This window comes from Silene latifolia, chromosome 5 (genome assembly GCF_048544455.1).
Source record: "Silene latifolia isolate original U9 population chromosome 5, ASM4854445v1, whole genome shotgun sequence".
In the NCBI taxonomy this organism is placed as follows: Eukaryota; Viridiplantae; Streptophyta; class Magnoliopsida; order Caryophyllales; family Caryophyllaceae; genus Silene; species Silene latifolia.
In genome coordinates this window covers 89693696-89719433 of record NC_133530.1, presented here as the reverse complement: position 1 = coordinate 89719433, position 25738 = coordinate 89693696, and the positions used below count along the sequence as shown (strand labels likewise).

Below are 25738 nucleotides of genomic sequence, written 5' to 3'. Positions count from 1 at the left end.
TTAATTAGCCTTTGGTGGCTCAATCTTAGTTTTAAGAGGTGTGAGACGACAAGGATCTGTAGCAACGAGGCACAAAGCGTGAGCCTTATAGACACAAGGCTCGCTATGTTCGCAAGAAAATTTGAATTTTCTAATATAACTAGTTCAAAAGAGATTCTTCTTTGGATTTTATAGAAAGCTAACACGTAAAAGTGTCAAAAATAGGAACAAAATGGGAACGTGAAGGACGTAATAAAAGAATTAGTATGAAAAACAAGGACATTGTATGATAGTACGCCTCGTTAGCTGGTCCTTGTTTACGAGGTGCACCTAAGACAAAGCGAGACATTTTGGCTATGCCTCACTGAGCCTTTCGTAAACTAAAGACCCAATAGTTGAGTAGTGAAAATTTCAGACTTTTGTTTCGGTCAAGAATTTTGATTGTTAACCTTCTGCAACTTTTGCTCTAAGATCTGTCACTGGCTCGATTATGTGGCCTTTAACAACATCACCCTAATGTCTCAGTGGCTCATGTGGGCCAAGGGAGGGTCAGATTTACGCAAGCTTACCCTTGTGCTAGCAACACAAATACGTTCCTAATGATTTATTTTACTATAAAAAGAAGTGTAGCCATTTTGGTAAACACAAATTCTCATTTGTGACGGCACATATCCGTCACTCTTGAGTGACGGATACCATTTTATCTCACAAAGTACCCACTTTTTCTCTCTCTGCAACACTATTCATGTGGTCCCCTTTCTCCACTAACCCATTTTGTTACCATTTTAACTCACAAAATATCCGCCACAAATGGTGACCCGTCACAAGGGAGACCAATTGTTTGGTAAATTATTTTGCTTTATTCAATCATAATTCAAACCGAAGAATAACGAGTCTTTGGTTCCACTTGAATTTGGAAATGTTATGTATCGTTAAAACAAGCTTAAAAAACACGGAAGATGTCCTTTTTGACGTTGATGTGATGATGAAGAAAACTTGTATCTGATTGTAGGCCTTATGTCTATGGTAGCGACCTTTGCGAGTGTGACATTATAAATGACATTAGCGACACAATTTAAGACTCATATTCAATGATTCAGACCTTTCTTTTCTGTTTGTATTTATCAACTAGAGTACTAGTCAAAAACCCAAAGTGATTTTCACAAATTCTTGAATAAGACAATCTCACATCGTGAGACAGTTTTGTTTTTTTATAAAGAAAATCATTCATTTATTGTTATTGTTATCAATAAAAGAGTGATTTTTATACAAATGGACCGCCTTACATTGTGAGACTGGCTCACACGATAATTACTGAAGTATTTTAGATCACAGTAAACACTTTGGAGGTTTATTAATTTACATGAAATAGAATGGTTTATGTTGTGTTTGGATGTCTTCATGTTTTTGAATTTTGTTTGGATTGCTCCATTTGCTTGACTTTCCGTTTCGGTTTTGGGTTCGGTTTGTAGTTTACTCTTCAAGAGTTTGTTTTCTTGTTTTACACCTTCAATTTGTGACTGTATAGTTACTATTTCAAACAATCGGAGAAAAGAAAATATATTGGTCCAAATGCTATGGAATTGAGGTTGTATTTTTGAACTTCCAAGCTGAAATCCTAATATTAGTATACTATAGACTTAAGATGAGGATTTCCCTTTAATATACCCATTCCTTTCAATGTTCGACTATGTCACTGTCATTGATATGGTACGTGTTTAAGTGTCGGACTCACTTATGAAAAATAATCATATTTTTGGCCTAAATTAAAGTGTGTATAGTTATCATATACCTCAACTATTTTGTACTTGTGCAAGTAAAGGGTGGGAGTAGGAATGGCAGATATGTAAAGTTATCATATACATCAACCATTGTTAGGCCGGTCCGATATGGTACTCGTAGATTTCTTATTTGTTTTTTGCTTTTTTTTTTTAGTTTAAAATTTTAAATACTGCTCGAGGATATACTCGCTCCATTTCCTTGAATTAGCCCTCATCAGTCCATTTTTTGTGAAGACAAAAATTACTCAATGGAGCTAATTCGATAAAATGGAGGGAGTACATAATACGGAATAAAAAATTAGCTTGACGATCTCGGGACCCCGAACTACTAAGGTGGGCGTCCCAAAGTCCCAATGGAGCCCAGGACTAGACGACTAGTGTTATGTTATAAAACATCTCATGTGTGTGGGATTCTACATCTCTTCTTATTTGCATCTCCTTTGTTCTTTTCAGATATTAATATCACAACTTGAGTTATTATTATTATTATTATTATTATTATTATTATTATTATTATTATTATTATTATTATTAGCGTAAATTGATAACTTATACCTATAATAATACCATTTTTCAAATTTTATACCTAGAATAATTTTATGCAAGCTTCTCTAGGCTTCTGCTAGTGCTAACCATTTGTGTTCTTATGAAATGGGTTCCAATTTGGCGGCTTTCGATCATCTATCATGTACGCAGTATGCAGGGTTCACTTATTAAAGTTTCAAAGATGTTTTGTTAAATGAGGGTTTATGGAATTTTTACTAAATTTGAATTGTAGTTGGTCTTGTGTAAAACCGTTATATAAGACAGAGTATAATATACCGTGATTGTTAGAAGTATCGTTGAAGGAGATGTATGACTTATTGACTTGTGATTGAATCATGATATATGATCTTATGATTCCTATCTCAATATTTTAGTATGAAATCATAAGTCTATAATACTTTAGTTTGAAACTGGTCTATAATAGTCTGAATTAACATTACACAACAAAATATATTTGTATATTTTTTTATGATAAGTGTTGGTGTATGGAGAGTTGAGTGGAGATTAGTTGTTAGTTTATTTGTTTAGTTGAAGGAATTTGTTTGTTTATTGATTTGTTTGTGAATTTCTCTTTTGGGTACATAGAGAAAATATATCTCTGTAGTCTATTCCATGATGAACAATTGGAGCAAATATATCTCTGTAGTCTATTCCATCATGTTGGGAGTATCTTTTGACCATCAATCTTGCCTTGTATTTGTTGATAGAATTGTTAACTTTCTTTTATACACCCATTTTACGCCAATTATTGTTTGATCTTTTGGCTTCTTCTTTATCATGTTTATTTCCGTCTCCATAGCTTCTTGCCACTCTTTGTGCTTGGACGCTTCATTGTAGTCACTTGGCTCCTCAATGGTGAAATAACATCTCTCGCACTCTTCTGCATCTAAATGAGGAATGGGACATTCTACATAAAACAGTGGTTAAACTGATAGTTTGTGAAGTATTACATGTGTTCTTGAGGGTTACCCGCTCGATGAAATGTAGGTTATTCAGATGTCATCTAGCTTAACCGGTAAAGTTATGAAATATCATACTCATGGCTTCATGAGTTATGACCTGGTTCGAAATCTTGTCAACATCTATTTTGCCTGATAACTCCCTTTACACACAAAAAGATTAACGCCATGTTCTTTTCGGTTGAAAAGGCTGAACTTAACTAAACTAAATTTAATGGAGCTGAAATGAACTGAACTGAACTGAAGTAAGGTAATTTGTGAAGAGTTGAGTTGAACTAAATTGAATTGAACTGAATAAACTAAATTGAGCTGATTTGAACTAATATGAATTGAAATTAAATTAAAAAAAACAAGGGATAAAATCTATAGTTATCCAAAAAAATATTATCCATATCTATTAAGGTCATTATCTTATCACTTATGGTATGGATTATGATTTATGATTATCACAAAAGAAAGGAAGCATAAAATATTATTCTCCACTCCATAAAAAGAAGCCAACAATGTAAGGTTTAGGTGGGGAAGTGAATAAAAGTCGCAAATACGCTCTATGGTACGTTGAGATCCATGACCTAAAAAAATGTACCTCTCATTTCATTGTCAAGAAAGTTACTCTTGGTCGGCAAGGCCCAACCCTCAAATCTACTCATGTACCACTCTTCTAATCAAGATCCAAAAGTTGTACGACAGAAATAGGGATAGAGATTAAGGTGCTGTTTGGCCTTGCTTGTATAAAATAGTTTTTTCTTTTTAAAAGGAGTTTATTTATAAGTTCATTTTTGGAAAAATTGTGGTTGTTTGGCCATACTTTTGTAAAAACTCTTTCTTATAAAAATTATATGTTTGGCCTAACTACTTCTATCTAGCTTTTTTTGCTTTATTTATTAATCATGTTGTTTATATATAGTTATTCCCTCGTCTCATTCATTTGTTTACCTTTTATATTCTTTGTCAGATATTTTAATTAACGGTAAATAAATTATTGGGACGGAGGGAGTATAAGATTAACGGTAAATAAATTATTGAGACGGACGGAGTATAAGATCATAGAACTAAGATTGTAGCAGTAAAAAATAGTTGGAGTAGACGATTAATTACATGTTACTTTGATGGGTACATGTGAGAGAAGCAAAGAATTGAGAGAAGAGAGAAATAAAATGGAGCACACCATAATACAACACTTTTGTGAAAAGTAGAATGAGAAGTAGAAAATATTTACTTCTACTTTTTGGAATTAATAATCACTTTTTAGCTTTTTAAAAGTGGTTTTGCATATTCCTAATTTATAGTGTTTGACTTAGCTATTGCTTTTTAAGTTAAAAAAGCACTTTTAAAGCTTGGTCAAACCGCACCTAAAAACTACTCTTGACTTCTTGAGGATACTATTCAAAATCACAAAATAATTTGGAATTGTGACATCTGAGATCGTCGAGGACATTCAGTGGAACTCCAACAAAATTATAATTAAATTAAAAATGACTGCTAAGAATTGTAAAATCTAACTTATAAATTTTGGTTTTTAAGGCGGTGTTACTTAAAAGGTTTGTAAAATGGATCTTTTGATAGCTACCTTTTTACTTAAGGGCTTGTCTGGAATTCATGGAATAATCAGGGGGTAAATTTTAATCGGGTGATAATTATTAGTCATTAATATATTACCCCTTTATGAGGGTAATATATTCGGGAGGTGAATTATTACTCCAATACCAAACATGAAAAATGATCCTTTACCTATCACTCTTTTATTCATTTTCCTCATTTTACCCTCAATCCAAACAAGCCCTAAGATGTTATAATATTTGTATAACAAATTCGTTTTACACAACTTCTATATAAGGCATGCTTACAGAAGAATAACTGAATAAACTATTAAAAGAAGGTTACATACAAAAATCAGAAAAAACTTTGAGAATAAATAAATAATTCAAAACAGACGGTAATACTTTTACAAAGCGTCTTGCTTGTGACGGTCTAATTCCGTCACAAGCTGAAGACCTCTCACAAAAAGGGAGAGGGGACAAAGTGGGACATCCCCCATGTGCTTCCCCACTCACCTCTTATGGGTATTTTGTGAGAGGAAATAGTATCCGTCACAAGCTTGTGACGGATATCGCCGTCTTCAATGAGATTTTGTGATACTTTTAGTATAAAATTGTTTTATAGTACTCCTTCCATACCACACAAATGGTAACATGGACCCACTTTTTTGTGAGGAGAAAAGTGAGTCTATGTTACCATTGGTGTGGTATGGAGGGAGTATGAGACAGACCTGTGAAAACACACAAATTCTTATTTAAGACGGGCACTATCTGTCTTGGCTTAAGGCGGGTTAAATATAGACATGTAGATGAATATGACAAAAGCATAATATATTAGAAAAGATAAAAGATTTCTTATATACCTATGTAGGGTAATATTTTACCGTCCTAAACTTAAAATGAATAGTGCCTTTTTAAGCATGACTAGGTGGTAAAAACAATAATTCCAATTTAAATTAGAGACTCATTTTACACTTAGAATACACAATCTTTATGTGTTTTAGATTACCTAACTCCACAAATAAATCACAAAGCAAAAATAATGTTGGGTGGTAGACAAAATTAAGTCATTTTCTTTCCACCATTCCCTTCACTTGTCTTAAAAGTTCCACCCACCATCTACCATTGGGATCCACATCATAGATTCCCACGCTTTCATGACATTGGTAGAAGAGAGAAAGTACCCTCCAAAATAAAGGCTAAATAAAATGAATCTCAACACATTTAAATCACAAAGACAAGACTTTAGTAAAATAGGAAATTAATTGCAAATATGTCACACTTCTATTAATATGTTCATCCATCAAGAACCAAATGTCCCACCTATCTATCATTTTCAAGCCCTACAATAATTCACATATGCAAAAAAAAAGTAGAAGATTACTTTCCTACAAACATGCATTTTCCACCCATCTTCCTTACAAGATCACAAAATCGTTCTCCTTCCATGCTATATCGTTCAATTAACGCTAGTTATAATGATTCAGTTATAAGTTTAGACTATCTTAAGTAAGAATAACAACTCCTAATATTGTATTGGCGTATTGTTCAGTTAACGCTAGTTATAATTATTCTGTTATAAGTTTAAAGACTACCTTAAGTAAGAATAACTCCTAAAAATCAGTCACAAGGCAAACTTATAGTATAAAATACAAGTCCAATAGAAAGACGGAAAAATTAGGTTATTTGAAAACGGTTATATCAACTTAGCGTAACTCATATCGCAAACTTATGGAAAGAAAAGGTTATTTGAAAAACGGTTATACTATAACTTAGCATAACTCTCATCGCATGATTAAACTCGAGTAGGTAAAAAAGAAAAGAAAAATAAATTATTCTGAATGGTAAGAATACAACTTCATAAATTCATCCAAGGGATTAGAATACAATGGAGGAGATGAATGAAATAGCAACCCCAATTTATTCTAAAAAAAAAAATGGATTTTTTTTTTTTTTGGCTATTTCGATATCTCGAGAAGAAAAGAAAAATAAAATAATACAGGACATTAAATCCAAAAAAATGAGTAAAAAAAGAATGGCCTAGCTGGGTAACATTTCTGCAAACCTTTCAAGCTAGGTTCCCTTAATCCTGTCTTTTTGGCCTCTGTAATAACATGGATAATTGATAATTATAAATAATTAAATAATTAAATAATATCGAAAAAAGAATAAATCTTGATGAATATTATCCTCCACCTCCTTACTAATGTTACTGCAGTCTTCTGAAATTTGACCTGTAACAATTCATGGGGTAAATAGTAATTTAGTATTATTATTACTGAGCAGCAATTTGATCAAGCCATGCACCAAGAGTAGTATGATCAACAGCCTCAATCTGTGAGTTAGAGTGGTTCGAATCATCTCCACACGGGTTTGGACCGGAAACTACGTTAGTTTGAGCATCTTTGCCGTCTGATGGTGGGTCCTTGACTAAGGACTGCACCCAAGACAGATCAGGCTCGTCACCATCGTGTCCGATGGAATATGACCGCTTTAATCGGGTCAACTCGTCCCCATTGACTGACCAGTCGGGTCTTCCATTGCCCGACTCCCACCTTGTCCAAGATCCATTCTCTGGGGTGAGTTCACGGGCGCTTAAGCTGCGCATCTGTTGGTGTTTCTCGTGTAAAGCGAGGGCAGCCAGACGAGCGTTCAGAGGGGAGTGAGGGTCGATGCCTCGAGGAGACATCATACTGGGTGATGATGGTCCGAATGTAGGCTGCATCATTGGGTGGTCCATGGGTCTTGGAGAGAAGACTTTGGTGTTTATCGGTGACAGCATGCTTTGCTGGTGCTGAAAATGGTTCATCATGGCAGCTGACTTGTGAGAGTATCGAGGAGATGACATATCTGTTCACAGAGCAAAAACTTATATGAGACGGTTTACAAAACAACAACGCATTTCCCTGCAAATGGCAGTGTATGGGGCCTTGTAGTTAGAGAGTTGTTTTCGGATGACTCGTAATAAAACTAGTTTATCGGATGACCTGCTACGTTACAAAAAAAATATGCAATTGATTTGGTGAACCGTTTTGCTTTATTTTATCGCAATCCAAAACCAAAAAAGGCAAAGTTTTTGGCTGCATTGGAGAAGGAAACAGTGACGGCCTATACTTATACGAGGAATACATGACAAATTACGTAGGTGAGACTGTCTCACGCAAAAGTACAAAACTCACCAGCCGAGAAAAGCTCGTCTAAGTTTGATGGAGCAAGACTTCTTGAGCGTGCCGTGGGTGAGTTGTATTGCGGCTGTGAGAAGCACGACATATCCTCTACAGGAAAATCTCTAGCGTTCAGAGATGATCTGAGGCGGCTAGCTTGGAGGCTATTTGCCTGAATATTGCTGCCTGGAAGATGCAAGGATGGAATGTTCTGTGGCTGCCAACCGGAAGATCCGTTCCCAGAAGGAGACATTGGGGGAGTAAATGGAGAAGGCGACATAGCAGATGCTCCAGATGGTGAGACAGGGAACATGTTGAGAGCAGCAGCCATATCCATAACAGCAGCAGCCGAGGCCACAGACCGGGGTGATGGAACAGCTGACCCCGTGGATGCATAAAGAGGACGGAGTTCCTCAGGAAGATGTGCAAAGAAGCAAACCCGACGAATACAGCCAGGCCCATCCTTGCATAATCGGGTCCGGTACTGTGCAGGATGGAGCCAACACTCAAACACACCATGAGCATACTCACACATATCCCCACGTCTACAAGCACCTTTTCGAAACTCTGGACAAGGGACACAACTGTAATGATATTTCCTAGGGTCCCTTCTCCGAGCATTTTCACCCGGATGAACAAAAGGGCACTCAGTCCAATCATGGGAATAGGCTCGTGAACAAGGCCTGATTTTAAACGAGTACATTCGAAATTCATCAGTAGTATATATACTGTTCTTTATATCAGGAAGGGATGGATCCACAGGATACTCCTTCTTTTCAGACACCCTAGGGCTATTATTGTCATTACACTTCAAAGCCACGGGAGATTTCCCTTCCTCGAGGGATGGAATAGTAAGCGGAGCAACCTTCAACCCAAACCCATTGCCCGACACCCCCGAATCTTTTGTATCGCTACTGTCAACAAGCAGTTCTTCGAGGGAAACCCTCGCTTCAGGGTGAGACCGTGAGACGGCCATCACATCATAAGGCCGGTTCCCTTTCGAGTCAACCAAATTAACATCAGCACTGTTTTCTAAAAGAAGCTTAACAGCATTAAGGGACCCACCACAAGCAGCACAGTGAAGGGCAGTGGTCTTATCAGTACCACAAGTCACATTCACATCCTCCTCAGAAACCATAAGTATCGTTTTCATCACATCCAAACTACCATACATGGCAGCCACCATTAACGGGGTCCGATACTCCAACACCATACCCTTAGCCCCGGCCTGGCGGCTATACCATAGGCCAGCCTCATCAACTGCATTCGGGTTCGACTCAATATACTCTTTGAACTGTTCTACATCGTTTTCAGCCGCAAACTCAAGCAAACAAGAAAAAGAAGCCTTGGTCTCACTAGAATCATCCATTTCAACATCAAAAATTAGGGAAAAATCGGATTCCGCTTTCTTTGGTACAACACACATGATCTAATTACCTCTGGAATCAATCTGTATAAACACACAAGTTTAATCACACAGTCAATACTACTATATCTCTGAGATTCTAACTACTCCTCTATCCCATTGTTATTTTGGAAGGGGAAATAAAACAAACGTAAACTATTGACTAAGACGGAACTGAGTAGTAATGGATTTGGGGAAGGATCAAAGATTCACACTATACACATAGTTTGGTCAAAATTTCAGCACAATCACAGAACAAAAAGAATATATTCTTCTAAAAACAAAACAAAAAGAATATATTCTTCTAAAAACAAAATAAAACAATATAAAACATAAAAAAAAGGAAGAATATAAATATTAAATATTAATGCACTAAATCAACTAATATCTACCTCTCTAATACAAAGAAAAATCACAAAATGCACTAAATCAACTAATATCTACCTCTAATACAAAGAAAAATCACAGAACATTAAATTAAATTAAATAATCTCAAAAACTAAATAAAAAAGTGCATGAATATTGAATACTCACTAATTCCTTGAGATAAGCTTGGCTTGGAGATTATTAAAGTTAATAATAATATACATCTTCAATTCTTCATCATCATCAAAAAATTAAAAAAAAAATGTAATAAAATCAAAGATCTAAAGAAAAATAAAGAATAAAAACTCCAAAGATTAAAACTTTAGGGTGACCCAATAAAAATGGTACAAAACCCATTTGAGAAAACATCAAATCAAATGCTATTTCTTCAAATTTTTGTCAAAATTGAATAAATTAATTAGTAACTGTAGTTGTAGAAGTCTTCAAATTATTATTATATTTAATATTTAATATTTGATTATATCAATATAATAAAGTTTCAAACTTTGAGGGAAGTTAAATTAAATGCTATAGTACTACTGGTCTTAATTAATTAATTAATTTGTTAATTGTTAAATTAAATTAAATAAAAAATGAGTAAATGAACTCATTTATTATTTATTTTTTTATATTTTTTTTGGGTGTAAGAAGAAGGTTTAGAGAGAGAAAGAAGAAGAGAGAGGAAGTGAGGAAGTAGGTGATTGAGTATATGTAGAGAGAGTGTGAGGAAGGGAAACCGGGAGAAACGGTAAGTGGAGCGGGGTAGGTGACTATAGTATACAGGGTTTGGTGACCGGATATAACGGTAGACTTGTTTTGAAAGTGTGGAAATAAAAAGAAAGTGGATTTATGTGTCTGGAATTAAGTGGATTGGAATTTAGATAGGATAATCTTTTCATGTCCGAAGAGTTTAAGCACATGTGGAGACTGTGGACTAGTACAAATATGTAGTACAATTAGGGTGACGAACTAACAAAGGAGCTGATTTATATCGACGACGTTTTAGTAAATATCGACGACGTTTTTCAAAAAAAAGACTATAACTGCCCTTCCACTCATCCAACACTTTCTCTCTCTAAAAAATTTCCTCTCAACTTCAACTAAATTAAAAAAAAAACAACAATTAACAACACGACGGATCTCGAATCACCGGTACTTAAACAACTTAATCGCTTCATTATTTGGTTAATTTTTTTTTTTTTGCGCACCCTTAAATCTATTCGATAATTGATTTACGTCACGTATTGACTTAGTAATAACAAACATTGCAATTTTTCTGCGTAAATCTGAAATTTGTACCCCAAGGTTGAACCATGGACCAAACTTTGAGATCCAACGTTGGCCGTGGTCCAAACGTGGGAAACCAACGTTGGCCGTGGTCCAAACGTGGGAAACCAACGTTGGCCGTGGTCCAAACGTTGGAATCCCACGTTTGGTCCACGGCAAACGTTGGTTTTCAACGTTTGGTCCATGGTCGATTGTTGAATCTCAACATTTAGTCCATGAGCTAGTTCATTTTTTTTAAAAAAACCGTGTTTAATACGTTTATTTGCCGATTTTTTAAATTTATTTAAGTTTTCTAGTCGATGTGCGTTAATTTCTAACATCTTTTAATTGGTTTAATGCGATGAGAGATCGAAATGTAGTTGGTTTTTAGTAGAATTTGAGAGAAAATTGTTTAGAGAGAGAAAATAGTGTAATTATACAAAGGGCATTATCGTCTTTTGGAATGAAAACGTCGACGATATTTACTAAAATGTCGACGATATTTACAAATCGGGCTAATAAAATGGACTAAAACTGACTATTTGGTTGGACTCTGGATCGAACCAGAATGAATTCTTTTAGGTCTGGCTTTCGGTCCTTGTTTTTTTGAAGTTTTGGTCTTTGATCTGCTCCAGTTAAGTCCGATTATTTTAGGTCCGGACGGAATGGACCAAAATATATGGTATTATAGTCTATTTTTTGAGACTTTGTAAATGAATCGAATACTTTACGCTAAAATGTCATTATAAACTTAACTATAGCAATTATTTACATTAAATAATAGTTTAAAAGCTTATTTTATTTTATTTGATGATTTTAAAATTCAGTAATCATATATTAACTGCCGACAAAATCGTACTTTTCGGTCCATTTCTGTTAAAAAACAGACCGGACTGAAAATTTTGGCTTTGATCTGATCCAGGACCGAAACTTTTAGGTCGGATCTTCGGTCCATTAATTTCTTTTTTCCGGTCCGGGTTTGATCTAATGCTCAGGCGCTCAGCCCTAAGTACAATAAGTTGGTCGACTTTGGGTTTTGTTTTCCTTTAATTAATATGAAAACTAGTTTTGTCACCCGTGCAATGCACGGGATAGTTCCATGTTTTCTTAGGATTCTGATGTTTATTTTTATCTATAAAATTGAACGTTAATGTTTGAATATAAATGTATAACAAATTCTTGCACAAATTACGATATAGTACAAGACGATTACATATTTTTTTTAAAAAAATAAAAATAGTACAAATACTTTTTTTTGTTTCCATTATGAAAACAATTATATGTGAACAAAATAGTTATCCAAAATTTGCACCGGAAACTTTCCAACCCATTGACATAAAATATGTGCTCTTTTATTTGAATCTATCTTTTAATAAAACAATACATCCATAACTTTTCAGTTTCTAACTTACGTTTTTTTACCTTTAATTTTACCTCAATTATGTGCCTTTTATATTCCATCCCCTCTTCAGATTAACCACGTGATACTTTGCGTTATCTGCATTCACATACGTTTCATGATGCTTTAAAATTTATATAAAAATATATTGACAAAAAGGTCAAACATCAACATGACAAAAACTTGACAAACGAATCAAAACATTGTCACATGTAAATCATTTAAATTAAACCAAATGGAAAACATGAATTTAAATATAAAGTAAATAATTCAAAAAAAAAAACAACTACATAACAATTTAAATAAAACTTTATCGGAAAGAGCAACAACAACAACAACAATACTTAATATACTCACTATAATCAAATAAATAAATAAAACTTTAAAATATAATCCACAACTTAAAAACTCAAGAGCAAATGAGCAATAGATTTTAAATAAATAAGTGAATAGAAACTATTATAGATATTATAGGTTTTATAGCCATTATAATTTATACAACCATAAATTCAAATATTTTAATTTATTTTTAATTTATTTTGTGGTATTATTTAATTAGATAATTGATTGCCGAGAAACTCAATAGGTGAATTAAATAGGAAAAAATGTTAATGAAAATCATGGGTGTTAACTGTTAAGTAATATAAAGAGTTTTAATCAATTTATTAACATATTATATTATAAAAATTAATTAAATAGGAAAAACTTTTAATTAATTTGGTGGGTGTTGAGTATTATGAAGAGTTTTAATCAATTTATTACCATATTTAATTAAAAAATTAATTAAATAAGGAAAAATGTTAATTAAAATGGTGGGTGTTAAGTAATATGAAGAGTTTTAATTAATTTATTAACATATTTTATTACAAAGATTTCAATTAAAATCTCAATTTTAATTGTAAATTATAAATTTTATTAACATGTTTTATCACAAAAAATTCAATTAAAATGTCAATATTAATTATAAATTATGAAATTTTGATGTAAATTTCTAAGAGTTACATAAATTTCAGAAAACAATATATTTAATATACAAAAACTATTTAAGAATATAGATAATATTTTTTAATATTATAGATAAGTGAATTAAATTAATTTATAAATAAATGAATTAAATTAATGCCATGTAATAATAAATTAATGCCGATTGATGAAATCAGCGGGAAAAGGAGGATTGTCGTTGTCGGTAGGAACAATGATGATGAGAGACGTGGTAATTGGGTATGAATGTGTGTGTGGCATTTGTGGGTTATGCGGCTGACGTGAGCTTTGAATGCCTGCGTGACTTTTTTATCCTACGTGGCATTGTTTACGTGGACTTAATTGGTCATTTTAGGGTAGCCTTTAAATAATATTTTATAGATGAAATATAAGTACAAGTTTTACTCAATTTATATTATCAGACCGTCGTATAATGCGATCACTTAAAAAATGATTTTATGTTGAAAATGACACCAATTTAATTATAAAGTGACATTAGTACTTTTAACCTAAATTGGTCATTATTCATCATAAAGTCGTCATTTTAGGGTAGCCTTTAAATAATATTTTATAGATGAAATATAAGTACAAGTTTTACTCAATTTATATTATCAGACCGTCGTATAATGCGATCACTTAAAAAATGATTTTATGTTGAAAATGACACCAATTTAATTATAAAGTGACATTAGTACTTTTAACATAAATTGGTCATTATTCATCATAAAGTCTATCATTTTTTCTCGATTGAATCATACATTCATACAACGGTCGTAAACAGTATCTGTTAAGTTGTCAAGTTTGTGACCCGATCCGGTGAGTCTTTAGAATTTTCACCTATTTCTCCATTTTCATGTCCCCTACGAGTTCTTACAAAATGATTCGGGATGCAATAAGTTTTGCTGTAAACGGGTCACATTTTATCACGAGCTGAAAACGTGATCAAATGTGACCCATTTAAGACAAAATGTAATCATTGTAGATAAAAAGTTACCAAAATAGTTTCTAAATTATAATAGTTTGTCATTAAAATAGTCACATTTGTCGTTAAAATGACGACATTTAGCCCGTCTTCAACTTATGACAAAAGTATTACAATAATGCATCATCTAACAGCTAAAACCATCGAAATTGGTTGATTAAGATCAACATTGATACGATTGTCTTCTTATGGGTGTTATTGGGGTGGTTTGGTTAATATAAATAAGATGTGGCAGAAAAAAAAAAAAAAACGTGAAAAACAGTTTAGTGTTTAATAGCCACTAAAATGGTGAAAACCCTATATTGTTTTACTAGGAGTGACGAAGTGAATTGCATAGTAAATAGAGGTAAAACTAACAGACTCGTATCTGAATTAAGGAGCCGAATCTGATCCAAAACCCGAATTAACCTGTACCTATTCAATCTAATCTGAATCTGAATGTGTTACTATTGTATACTTACCGTTATTCTCAAATAACTTTGATAACAACTCACCTAGAAAATGATCCGAACCCGAAATGACCCGACTCGATTGACCTAGCCTACTCCGCAAACCCAAACAATCCGAATCTGATTGAGACATATCCCGAACCCGACCTAAACCTAATTGAATCGATTCACTTGATCCGACCCTATTAATGTTGTACTTCTTGTTTCTTTAGTTAGAACTAGTATAGAGCCCGTGCGACTGCACGGTATTTTAGAATGTCATGTATAGAGAACTTAATAATTAGAACTAATAATAATAATATATAAATGAACTTTGAATTTTATTTGTAATTATCTACAATTGTTAATGTGTAAAAATACTAAGAATTAAAATAGAACGAATTTTACATTTTTACTCGGAATAAGTTTATGATTAAAAAAAGAAGATTGTTTGTTTAATTGCAAAAACTTATGCTTATTTTTACGCATTTGAAGCATATAACTATTTTTCTAATTTTTGTTACTCCGTACAATATACGGAGTAACAATTTAAACGGAGTAAAAAACTTAAAGAATAAAAAAGTGAAAAACACACACCTATTTTAATAATATGAGTAAATCTGCATATGTTTTAAATAGAAAATTTACGACATTTAAAATACATATATTTGACTAATGAGATAAAAATGAATAAAATAAATTTGGCCCAACTATAAAAGTTGCGGTGTTTGATAAGATACTTTAACACATAAAGACCATATATTAGGTCCAATACATATCTAGATAAAGTTAGGCCCAATTTCTAGTTAAAAGCATTTAGGCGGGAAAATTTTCACTTTTCTTATTCTTTTAGTTTAAGGGGGATTTCTTGAGATTGAGGTCATGTTCTTTTGGACTGAAACGAATCTTATCTGAATTGAACTTATAGGATCTGAACTGAACTGAACTGAACTTATAGGATCTGAACTGAACTTATAAGATCTGAACTGATCTGAACTTATAGGATCTGAACTGAACTGAACTTATAGGATCTGAACTGAACTGAACTTATAAAATCTGAACTTTTCTGAACTGAACTTATTGGAGCCGAACTTAACTTTATTTTATTTTATTTTATTTAACTTAACTATTATTATTATTATTATTATTATTATTATTATTATTATTATTATTATTATTATTATTATTATTATTCAAGAGAGAACATTGATAAAAAAAATTATAGTCTAAAATACAAGGTAAAATAATAAAAAAATTCCCCTTTATATGTATTGGTTTGTTCATACATTATACTACGATTACATTACGATAACAAATAAATCACATATTATATCTTTTTTTCTAACCATTTATTTCCATATTATCATAATCCTCATCACTTTCATCTTCACTATCACTCTCAACAACGGATCTATTGTCTCGCCAAATGGTTTTGACTATGTTGTTTCGTACCTAATACATGGCCTTATTCCGCTTTTTATCAAACATGCCCCAAATCTATTGTGACGCTGAAATTATTAATGAGAGGAGTGATTTTTTAAAAAAATAATAATGTATGTATCGAATAATTAATGTCAAATGTTTTTGTATCGGTCTTTAAAAATAATACTCCGTATATAACTTTTCTGAACTAAATTTATAGGATCTGAATTTTTCTGAACTGGATTTATAGGATCTGAACTGAACTTATAGAATCGAATCGAATCGAACTTACGGGATCTCGAACCGAATCGAACTTATAGGATCTCGAATCGAACTTATTGGATCTCGAATCGAATCGAACTTATAGGATCTCGAATCGAATCGAACTTATAGGATTCGAATCGAACTTATAGGATCTCGAATCGAATCGAACTTATAGGATCGAATCGAATCGAAATTAAGTGACTTTAAGTCCAAAAGAACAGGGCCTTAGTAGATAGCTTCATTTTGGTTAATTTTGTGCACAGACTTCTTTCGTCCCAATCATTTGTTTATTTTTAGTTTTGCCAAAAAACAAGGGAAGGGAAGTGGACCATTGAATAACAAGTAAAAATTGAGTATGCAGAATCAAATTATCCGTCAAATATATTCCTGACATAAAAATGAGAATTTGTGAAATCAGTAGGTCTCTTTTGCGCCAAAAATATGTGAAATCAGTATGTCTCTTTTAAGGCGGAGGTATTCAATTTGAGCTTAAAATGGTCAATTATAAGACATTTTATTGGTTTTCCACTTTTCTTGATGTAATGTGGCTTTTTCTTATCCTTACTACTTGATGCGTTTTAAGTTTAACACGGATAGACCAGTCTGACCGTCTTAAATGAGAATTTGTAATGTGAAATATGATAGTCGTTATTTGTTTATCTTTTTATATTTGCGAAAAGTAATTTGTGTAAATGTGACAGTTTTGCTTGTGACATTTCACAATCTTTTTATACTTGATGCGTTTTAAGTTCAACTAGAGGAAGTAAGTATATTTCTGTTGCTAAGAGGACATGTAACATGTGCCTCAGTAGGGCTGGGCACCGGTCCAAAACCGGACCGGACCGGAACCGGTTTGGACCGAAACCGGAATCGGCAAAATTCATGGACCGGACCGGATTACAAAAATTCCGGTCCGGGACCGGACCGGTTGGACAGGAATTACCCATTTTTTTAAATTCCGGTCCATTGGACCGGATCGGACCGGAATAAAAATACAATTTTAAGAAAAAAAATGAAAATAACAATAATTCCGGGCATTTCGGTCCAAACCGGAAAATTCCGGTCCCGGACCGGTAACCGGAATCTTGGAAAATGGTGGACCGGAGACTGGACCGGAATTTTTAATTCTGGTTCCGGTCCACTCGATTCCGGTCCGGACCGGATTATGCCCACCCTTATGCCTCACAATAGAGAGGATGATCTCTTAGAAGAAAGAGAGTGTTAAGAGGATGTCTCATCCTTTTTATTGTGGATGCTCTAAAGAAGACGCTAGAAGGTCAGCGAGAACCCCAAGAAGACTAAATTATCCGAGCACAATTTCTCTCCATTTCCTAAAAAGAAATGGAGAGGCAAGTTCTTATTAATGGTGCGGATCGCATCTTGGCAACATCTAACGGTTCTCAATTTACGCATAAAAGTAAAGGAAAAATGGGAGTGGAAGGGATAATTATTAATAAAATAGATTGTGAGAGGAAATGGAGAGAAAGGAAATGGAGAGGATCCAAATCCAAATTATCCATAGAAATAGAAAAGCCGACCAAAACAAATACTTATTTCTATACACTAAAATTAACAATGTTCATTGTTTTATTATCAAAACATGATAATAAAACTCAAAGAAAGTTCAAAAACTTCATAGCTTATTGATTTAGACCAATATTTTTAAGATAAATGACTAAATGTATATATTAGTCGTTATTTATTTACCTTTTAATATTTGTTAGAATTAATAAATTAAAGCAAAATAATGATTGGGATGTAATAATTCCCCGAAAAAAAAAATCGAAACAATAAAAAAAAAAAAAAGCGCAAAAACACATCTCTTTCTCTCTCTACCACTACTCTTCCCCCTCCGTTCTCTCTCCTCCACCCACTTCGAAAACCACCGTACACGGCGGCGATGCCAACATCCGCCACCGCAAACCTACCGGAAAACCTAATTTACCGGCTGAACACGGCGGAGAGAGAAACGAACTTCAAATCTCTTCGTAAATTGAAGAATCAAATCATCGGAAATAGAACGAAGAAGCTCTCATATGTCAAACTAGGTGCCGTACCCGCCGTTGTAGCTGCCTTGTCTTCTGCCGTTGACTCCGGTGACTTTTCCGGAATCATTGAGGCTTCCGCTGTCATCGGAAGTTTCTCTTGTGGTCTTGATAATGGCGTTAAGGCTGTGCTTGATTCCGGTGTTCTTTCACTGCTTTTTCGGCTTGTCGAGTATCGGAATGATAAGGTATGAATGATGTATTGATGTTGATGCTGTGGTGAATTGACTGTGTTTTGTAGATTTCGTGATTTTGATTGATTTTTAGTTTGTTTTTTGTAATTCGTATTTTGTTGTTTAGAATTTTACAATTTGATCTAGTGTATGTTGTTCTAATGTTTGTTATAATCTTCAAATTGCGCTTGTCGTTGTTTAATCCGGTATTTTAGCTCGTTTGAAGCAGCTGATGAACTGTATGTGTTTTACTGTTTAGTGCAATCTTCAAGTTTCGGTTATTGTTTTCGTGTGGATTTTCGCTCGTTTGAAGCTGCATGTTTCGCCTGTCTCTGGAAGTAAGTTCAAAGTTGGAGAGGTGGAGTTGAGAATCATGAAAATTTATGTTAATTAGAGTAGCAGATTTTTAGCTTGAAGCTTTTGTTAGCCAAGTCGAAAGCTAAATTTGAGGTTGTTTTGTGTCCTCGTTGTTCGTTTGAGGTGAATTGATCAAATTTATCGATTTGTTAGTTGTTACCTTTGATTGATTTTGAGTTTCTTTTTCAAATTCATATAATTTTTTAGAATTTTTTATTTTGGATTTTCATTCTTTTCATGCTGTATTTTAGCACGGTTAAGGCCATTTCAGCTTTCTCTGGAAGCAAGCTAATATTTGGAGAGGTGGAGCTGAGAATCATGAAACTTTATGTTGATTATGTTGGAGATTGTTACTTAGAGCCTTTGTTAGCAAAGTCGAAAGCTAAATAGAGAGAAAAAGCGAGGTTGTTTCAAGAAGAGTCCTTGTTTAGTATTGTCATTGTTCTGGAAGATTGGAAAAACTAGGAATGGAGTTGGAATTCTGTTGAAATTTTGTAACTTGTTAGTAAATACGATGATAAAAAGAAATTATGTAGGAGAGAGCTTATTTGAGGCAGTTTAAATTAAATACGGTTAATGATAAAAAAGTTAAAATGTTGGGGACGAGAGATTGAGAGGGTCATGGAGTAATAGTAAATTGAAATGTTAGTGGTTGTAGCAATTAATATAGTCGCTGGCAAATGTGGATGGAGAAAGCAACGGAAGTTACATTTTAAGGCTATTTTGATTATAGCTGTTTGCTGCTGAATGTATTTCTTCCACTGTAATTACTCTCAGAGACTCAGACCAACTGATTCAAGAAAAATGGCAGCTTTTTTCATTGCAATACCATCGTATTGCAGATGATCGAACTCTTTTACATGATATTTTGTATTTTGAGAACTACTCGATGTTGTTGTTGCTCCAAATTAAAGTGTAATTCTGCATAATTAAGTTGTAGTGTTATTGTTGTATGGAGTACAACTTTATAAAAGACGGTTATATGAGTGCGTGGACTGAATAAGGAGTTACAGCCACATTCATTTAAATGAGTAGTTTTTTACGAAGTTTATTTTAACTTTCTAATCTGGAAACCTAGCATTAGTTGTATAAGAATCAAGAGCTTGATAGATAATTGTAACATTTGTAAGATTATGACAGTGTTGGGTTATGATATCAAAGAGTTGAAGTAAGTGTTGGTATTAATTAAATTTGACACTTCCAATCATTTCACATATGGTTTATTTGCTGTTTATATTCTATAGTGCACTAAACAACAGATGTGTAAATAACCAGCCCTATGATGTCAAAGATCTCGAAAGAGTCAAAGAGCTTATTTGGTCACCTCACATTGAACTTCTAATATTATGCAGGTTGTGGATGCAATTGCTCGATCGCTTAAAATTATATATCAATCAAAATTGGCCCCTAAGTACGATTTTCTCTTAAAGGGAAACATGAACTTCATTCTTTCTCTCTTGAATAGCGAAAGTGAGAATCTTACAGGGCTTGCTGCTACTATCATAACACATTCATGTCAGTCAAATGCTGAGCAGAAGGCATTGTATGAGACTGGGATCTTAAATAAACTTATAAACCTTCTTGGAGGCTCTTTGAAACAGAGAGATGATGGTTTGGAGTCTCTAACCTCTATAATTAGGAACAATCCCGATGTCAATTCAAAGTTTATCGAAGCTGAGGATGGAAGAGCTTTCAGAGCTACTTGTGAGCTAATAAAGGATAAGTCTCCTCGTACGCGGCTTCTTGCTTCCATGTGCGTGATTGCTATTTTGAACACTTCCCCCTGTAAATTGCAAGATGTCGGACTAAGAAAGAATTTAATACATATCTTGCTTGAGCTTCTTGAGGATCCTAGTCAAGTTGGCGATGAAGCTCCGTTTGCATTGTCCTCTTTGATTGGAGGAAAAGAGGATCTACAAAAAATAGCCTTTGAGGCAGATATTGTTGACACAATCAGTCAGCATCTAAGGAAAGATCAAATACAACCTAAACGCTTGCAAGGACTGTTCTTGGCTCTTGCCGATGCTTGTGCAAAGTTGGAAGCCTGCAGGTCCAGGTTTCTATCTCTTGAGGTTTGTGTTCCGTGAATGGGTCTTCTGATTGTCTCTCCTAGTTTATCTATCGTTCGTAGTGCTTCTCTGTTTGGATGAATTCATCATTCATTTTGGCATTGTTCGATTTTGTAACTTGTGCTACAACCAAATCAACAAGGATTGGCCTAATTTCAATTATATAAATCAACATTAAGAATCTTATTTTTTATTCTGTTCTTTTTTAGAGATTTGAAGAATAATAGAGTATTCGGTACTCCTCACGGGGTAAAAAAAAAAAACAGGTCGAATAGTATTACACCCCTGATTTCCAAAAAGAAAGAAAAACATTAGCCGGTATAAACAAAGCTATGCTACTAGCTTCATAAGGAAACCATTTGAAAACTCTACTAGCAACACTAAATGCTGTTTTTTTTTGTTTTTCCAAGTTTAATGTGAATCATGCAAGCCGGACTTTGACTGGTCAGCACGTAATTTTTTGATTAATCGTGATTGCGTGGTTGAAATGGTTCTCATGTTCATCTTTCTAATTTTTTGACCTCCACTTATGTCAAGTTTTTACCTGGACATGTTGAGCTATCCTGGCCTTTAGAAATCCCATATTTCTCATTTTTACTAAATTCTGCCTTCCATGCTTACTTATACTACCCCCCTTACCCCACATAGACCTTTTGTAGTTTTACGCTTATGACATGAATACCCAACTTTCCGATGTGTTTCAAACTTTTCTACATATCTGATATGTACTCTTATTCCCTCTGTAGCACGTATTTCTTTCCCTTTGTTCTATAATCAATTTAGAGTATGGCTAGTTGTAGTTGATGAAGCAGAGAAACTCTATGAATTAACATACATTTGACACTGGTTTTTAGCAACTCTTGATGAAGTTATGAATGCGTTGTCAAATTCTAAGAGATGTCTAGTTATAGATTGCAATCTCACTTCCCAAGTTAGAAAATGGGATAATCACATTTTGCTGGTGAGACTAATATCTTAATCTGTATTTATCAATCATCTTACACTTGCTGTCATGTTATAGGTCCTCAAGAAGGTAGCCGAGACATTAACTCATGAGAACATTGATGTGCGAGTTGCAGCTTGTGTTTGTTTGCGAAGTGTTTCTCGGTCAATCAAGGTTGGTACTAGTCCTTACATAAAGGTGACTATATTTTCATATAATCTATAAGTTCTCTAAAAACATCTATTTCAGAGTTTAAGTGCAGGTTTGTTTATGAATGAAGTTGTCGTGATTCCCTTGATTCAACTTATGAATGATGTTTCTGCTGCTGTCCAGGTACAATTTGTTACTGTTGCTAATTGGTATGTGATATGTGGAGAGACTACTTTTTTTTCATGTAATGTAACATTTCACTGCCCATTTCACTACTTCTGCTAATTGCTAATTGCTAATTGCCAGGAAATGATTGATTTGAAGCAATTTTAATAAAAAATAGTATCCTCGTCCCTCTTGAAACCTGAAATACCGAAGTTGTTGTGGCTCAAATTACCCGTTAGGTGTACTTTTTGGGATTAATAGCTTTCCATTGTACGGTTTGGGAGTCTGTTTCTTGACTCTACTTTGATTGTCATGCTGACATTTTCTGGAAAAATATAGGAGGCTCATAGGGATCGTAACTCTGCCATCCCAATCAATGCTTTTTACGTTTGCAGAGCAGTTAAAGCTCCGGTGTTCCTGTCATTACCAGGCTTTATGTTTTCAAAACTCGTGACGACTATTCAGACTAGTTGATCTCCCCCACCACCCAAAAAAAAGTGATATCGGTGAACTGGAGGTCGAATAATTTTTCCCAGCCCCATCATGTAATATGTTGGCATAACTTAGTGCAGGTTGCGGCACTTAGTGCTTTAGTTAATGTCGTAGTGGAATTCACTTCGCGCAAGTCAACCTTTTATCAATATGGAGGTGTCAAACAACTTGTTCATTTATCAACATCAATGGATGGTACCGTGAGGTTGAATGCCATATGGGCTCTGAAGAATCTTATATTCCTTGCTGAAAACCAGCTGAAAGACCAGATATTTCAAGAATTGACCCCATCTACAATATCCAGTCTCATATGCGGTATTTATTGACATCAAACTCATAATATGAAATATTAGTTTTGCAAACTCATGATCACCCTTTTGTATTTATGTGCAGATCCGGAATCATGTGTCCAAGTGCAAGCTCTCTCTTTTGTTCGCAATCTTGTGGATGGATGTATCGAGTGTATTGAGCATGTTTTCATGGAGGATGGCATTATATTACATGCAGTTGTAAGACAACTTAGAAGTAGTTCAAAATCCGAAGTCTACATTCAGGTAATCTCTGTAATTGTTGTGGACCCTACTTTATCTTTATTACTCCCTCCGATCCCCACCAATAGTAACATGGACCCACTTTTTATGAGGAGAAAAGTGGGTCCATATTACCATTGGTGTGGGTCGGAGGGAGTACTAGACATTGGTAGAATAAAATTGATTTAAATTTTGGCCAAAATTTTCACTAGGGTCTTTGGAGCAAGCAAATTTGCATTTCCTTCTGGTCCTTTTGTTTCCTTGCATTTGGATGAAATTACTCCATTAATACTTTAGTAGTTACACACTTATGCTCATTGCCTCATCATACCTGTGTTGTAGACTTGTAGCTTCTTAGGCCTCGCATAGGTAAGCGATTAAGTTCAAATGGAAGATGAATGACAATAGAAAAAAATTGAAGCCACGGTGTCTATATTTTTACATTCCACGATGAGAATACATTATGACTGCAAGCTGAAAACCTTCGCATTGAGAAGCAGTGGTCCAATTGTTTAGCGCTTATTTATATGTTTGCATTGTTACTTATATCCTTGTAATGTGATTTTGTGCCAGGGAATGTATATACTTGCTAATGTGGCAACTGGAAATGAGGTCCATAAGGAAGCTGTATTGCAGCAACTCCTATTAGATGGTAGCAATGATGGTCAACCTGTTTTAATCAAGTTTTTAGATAGCAACGACGATAAATTACGAACAGCAAGTGTTTGGGCTGTGGTGAATCTGACTTTCCCGAGCAGCCCTGGGGCATATAGTCGGTTTGTCAAGCTGCGTACTGCTGGTGTATGTTCTCAGATAAGCAAAATGGCCAATGATTCTTGTCTAGATGTGAAGGTGAGTTAGTACATTGCATACTTGCCTAATGCTTAGCTTATCAAGTCTTTTTTGTTTCTTGGAGAACATCTTATATGAGACGGTCTTACATGTGAGTCGAAATTGGTCTTATGATAACTTGAGATTATTTTAAAGTAAAAGACAAATGGGTTAATAAAAGCAGTAAATAGACTATACAACCAGTTGTATTGGTTGTATAGAAAAGAACCCGAGCTTTAGAATTATTTGGTTGAGCTTAGACCTATAGATTATGAGCTTTCTTTAAAAGAATCCGAACTCCATTATAAAAATATTGAACTTGAAAAATTATAATGAAACTCAAAAATAATATATAAGAGCTCAATTAAATTTTAATTTTTGACATCAAAAAATTAAAAAAAAAATATATATATATATAAGAGCTCGAAAAAAATACACATAAGCTCAGCAAAATTGATTATGGTTGTACAATGCTCTTGTACAACCAGTTGTATAATACTAGTATTTTTGTAATAAAAGTCGTCATATCCGGTTACTAGAAAATTTATCCAAATATAAAAGGTCAATAAAGCGAAAATTGATTAATCTAAAAAAAAGGGCATTAACGATACCAATATGAAATTGGTACCTAGATAAAAGGGGTGACTATTGACAGTAGAAAGGTCACTAATAATTTATAAGAGGTCTCTTTAATTTTTGAGTAATGTGATCTTACAATAAATTATTGTAAGATTGTCTCGTACATAAATTGGTGATAAAATTATTGATACACAACAGTTTAAGTTCGTCTCTTCAAGAATGTTTCTTGTAATCACCTTATGAGTCCTTTTCCTGGGTTTTATATTGTTTTTCTTCAGCTCCGTGTCAGAACTGCAATGGGGCAATTGATGAGTTTCGGTGAAGCCTTGAAGTAACTATCTTAAGAGTACACTCTCCATGACTTCACAAATTCTTTGTACAAGACATTTTCGGCTCTACATTCGCGTTACTCGGATCATCAATCTATAAATATGGGAAATGGTGCACCCACGAGCCCTCGAATAGCACCAAGAGTTGCTCTGGTACATAACAATGAAAGATTGTTATGTGAGGTTGCTTGAGCGGATTCTAATTCGAAGGTCAGATTTATTATTGGCATTCAATTGTGTATTACAGGTGCTTGTAGATTAGAGATTTTTTGCTCAGATTTGAAAGTCAAATCTGAGGTATGTATGGTTTGAGTCGTGTCGAGGCACATTATCGAGGAATCAGTGTAGAATCATTGTTAATGGTAGTGGAAATGTTGTAATCCTCTGCCGTTCCAAAACTTTCGAAAATTGTATACTTTTGTAAATTACATCTACCCTTGTCAAACTCGAGAATCAGGTTTTGGCGCTAATAAAAAACTTTTGCGCCTTGTTTTGTACTCCTTTGTCGTAACAGTTCTTGAAATCAAGCAACATCGCCTTGGTCTTATTCCGGTTCTCTAACAAACAAGGGGAGTTCCAAGTTTATTCAAGGCCT

General features: G+C 34.1%; 2 protein-coding genes across 2 annotated transcripts; one reads left to right on the top strand and one right to left on the bottom strand.

The window, feature by feature from the left end:
• Positions 1 to 6613: 6613 nt before the first annotated feature.
• LOC141657834 (zinc finger CCCH domain-containing protein 24-like) lies at positions 6614 to 10422 on the bottom strand. Its single transcript, XM_074465181.1, has 3 exons — positions 9907 to 10422; positions 7983 to 9417; positions 6614 to 7653 (listed from the first exon to the last, which is right to left on the bottom strand). The coding sequence occupies exons 2-3, from the start codon at positions 9391 to 9393 to the stop codon at positions 7079 to 7081; spliced, it is 1986 nt and encodes a 661-aa protein (XP_074321282.1). The 5' UTR covers positions 9394 to 9417; positions 9907 to 10422; the 3' UTR covers positions 6614 to 7078.
• Positions 10423 to 18226: 7804 nt separating this feature from the next.
• Positions 18227 to 25595, top strand: LOC141657833 (uncharacterized). The gene is made up of 8 exons (XM_074465180.1): positions 18227 to 18713; positions 20408 to 21127; positions 22146 to 22241; positions 22317 to 22400; positions 22955 to 23189; positions 23268 to 23428; positions 23978 to 24256; positions 25093 to 25595. The coding sequence occupies exons 1-8, from the start codon at positions 18381 to 18383 to the stop codon at positions 25147 to 25149; spliced, it is 1965 nt and encodes a 654-aa protein (XP_074321281.1). The 5' UTR covers positions 18227 to 18380; the 3' UTR covers positions 25150 to 25595.
• Positions 25596 to 25738: the final 143 nt, after the last annotated feature.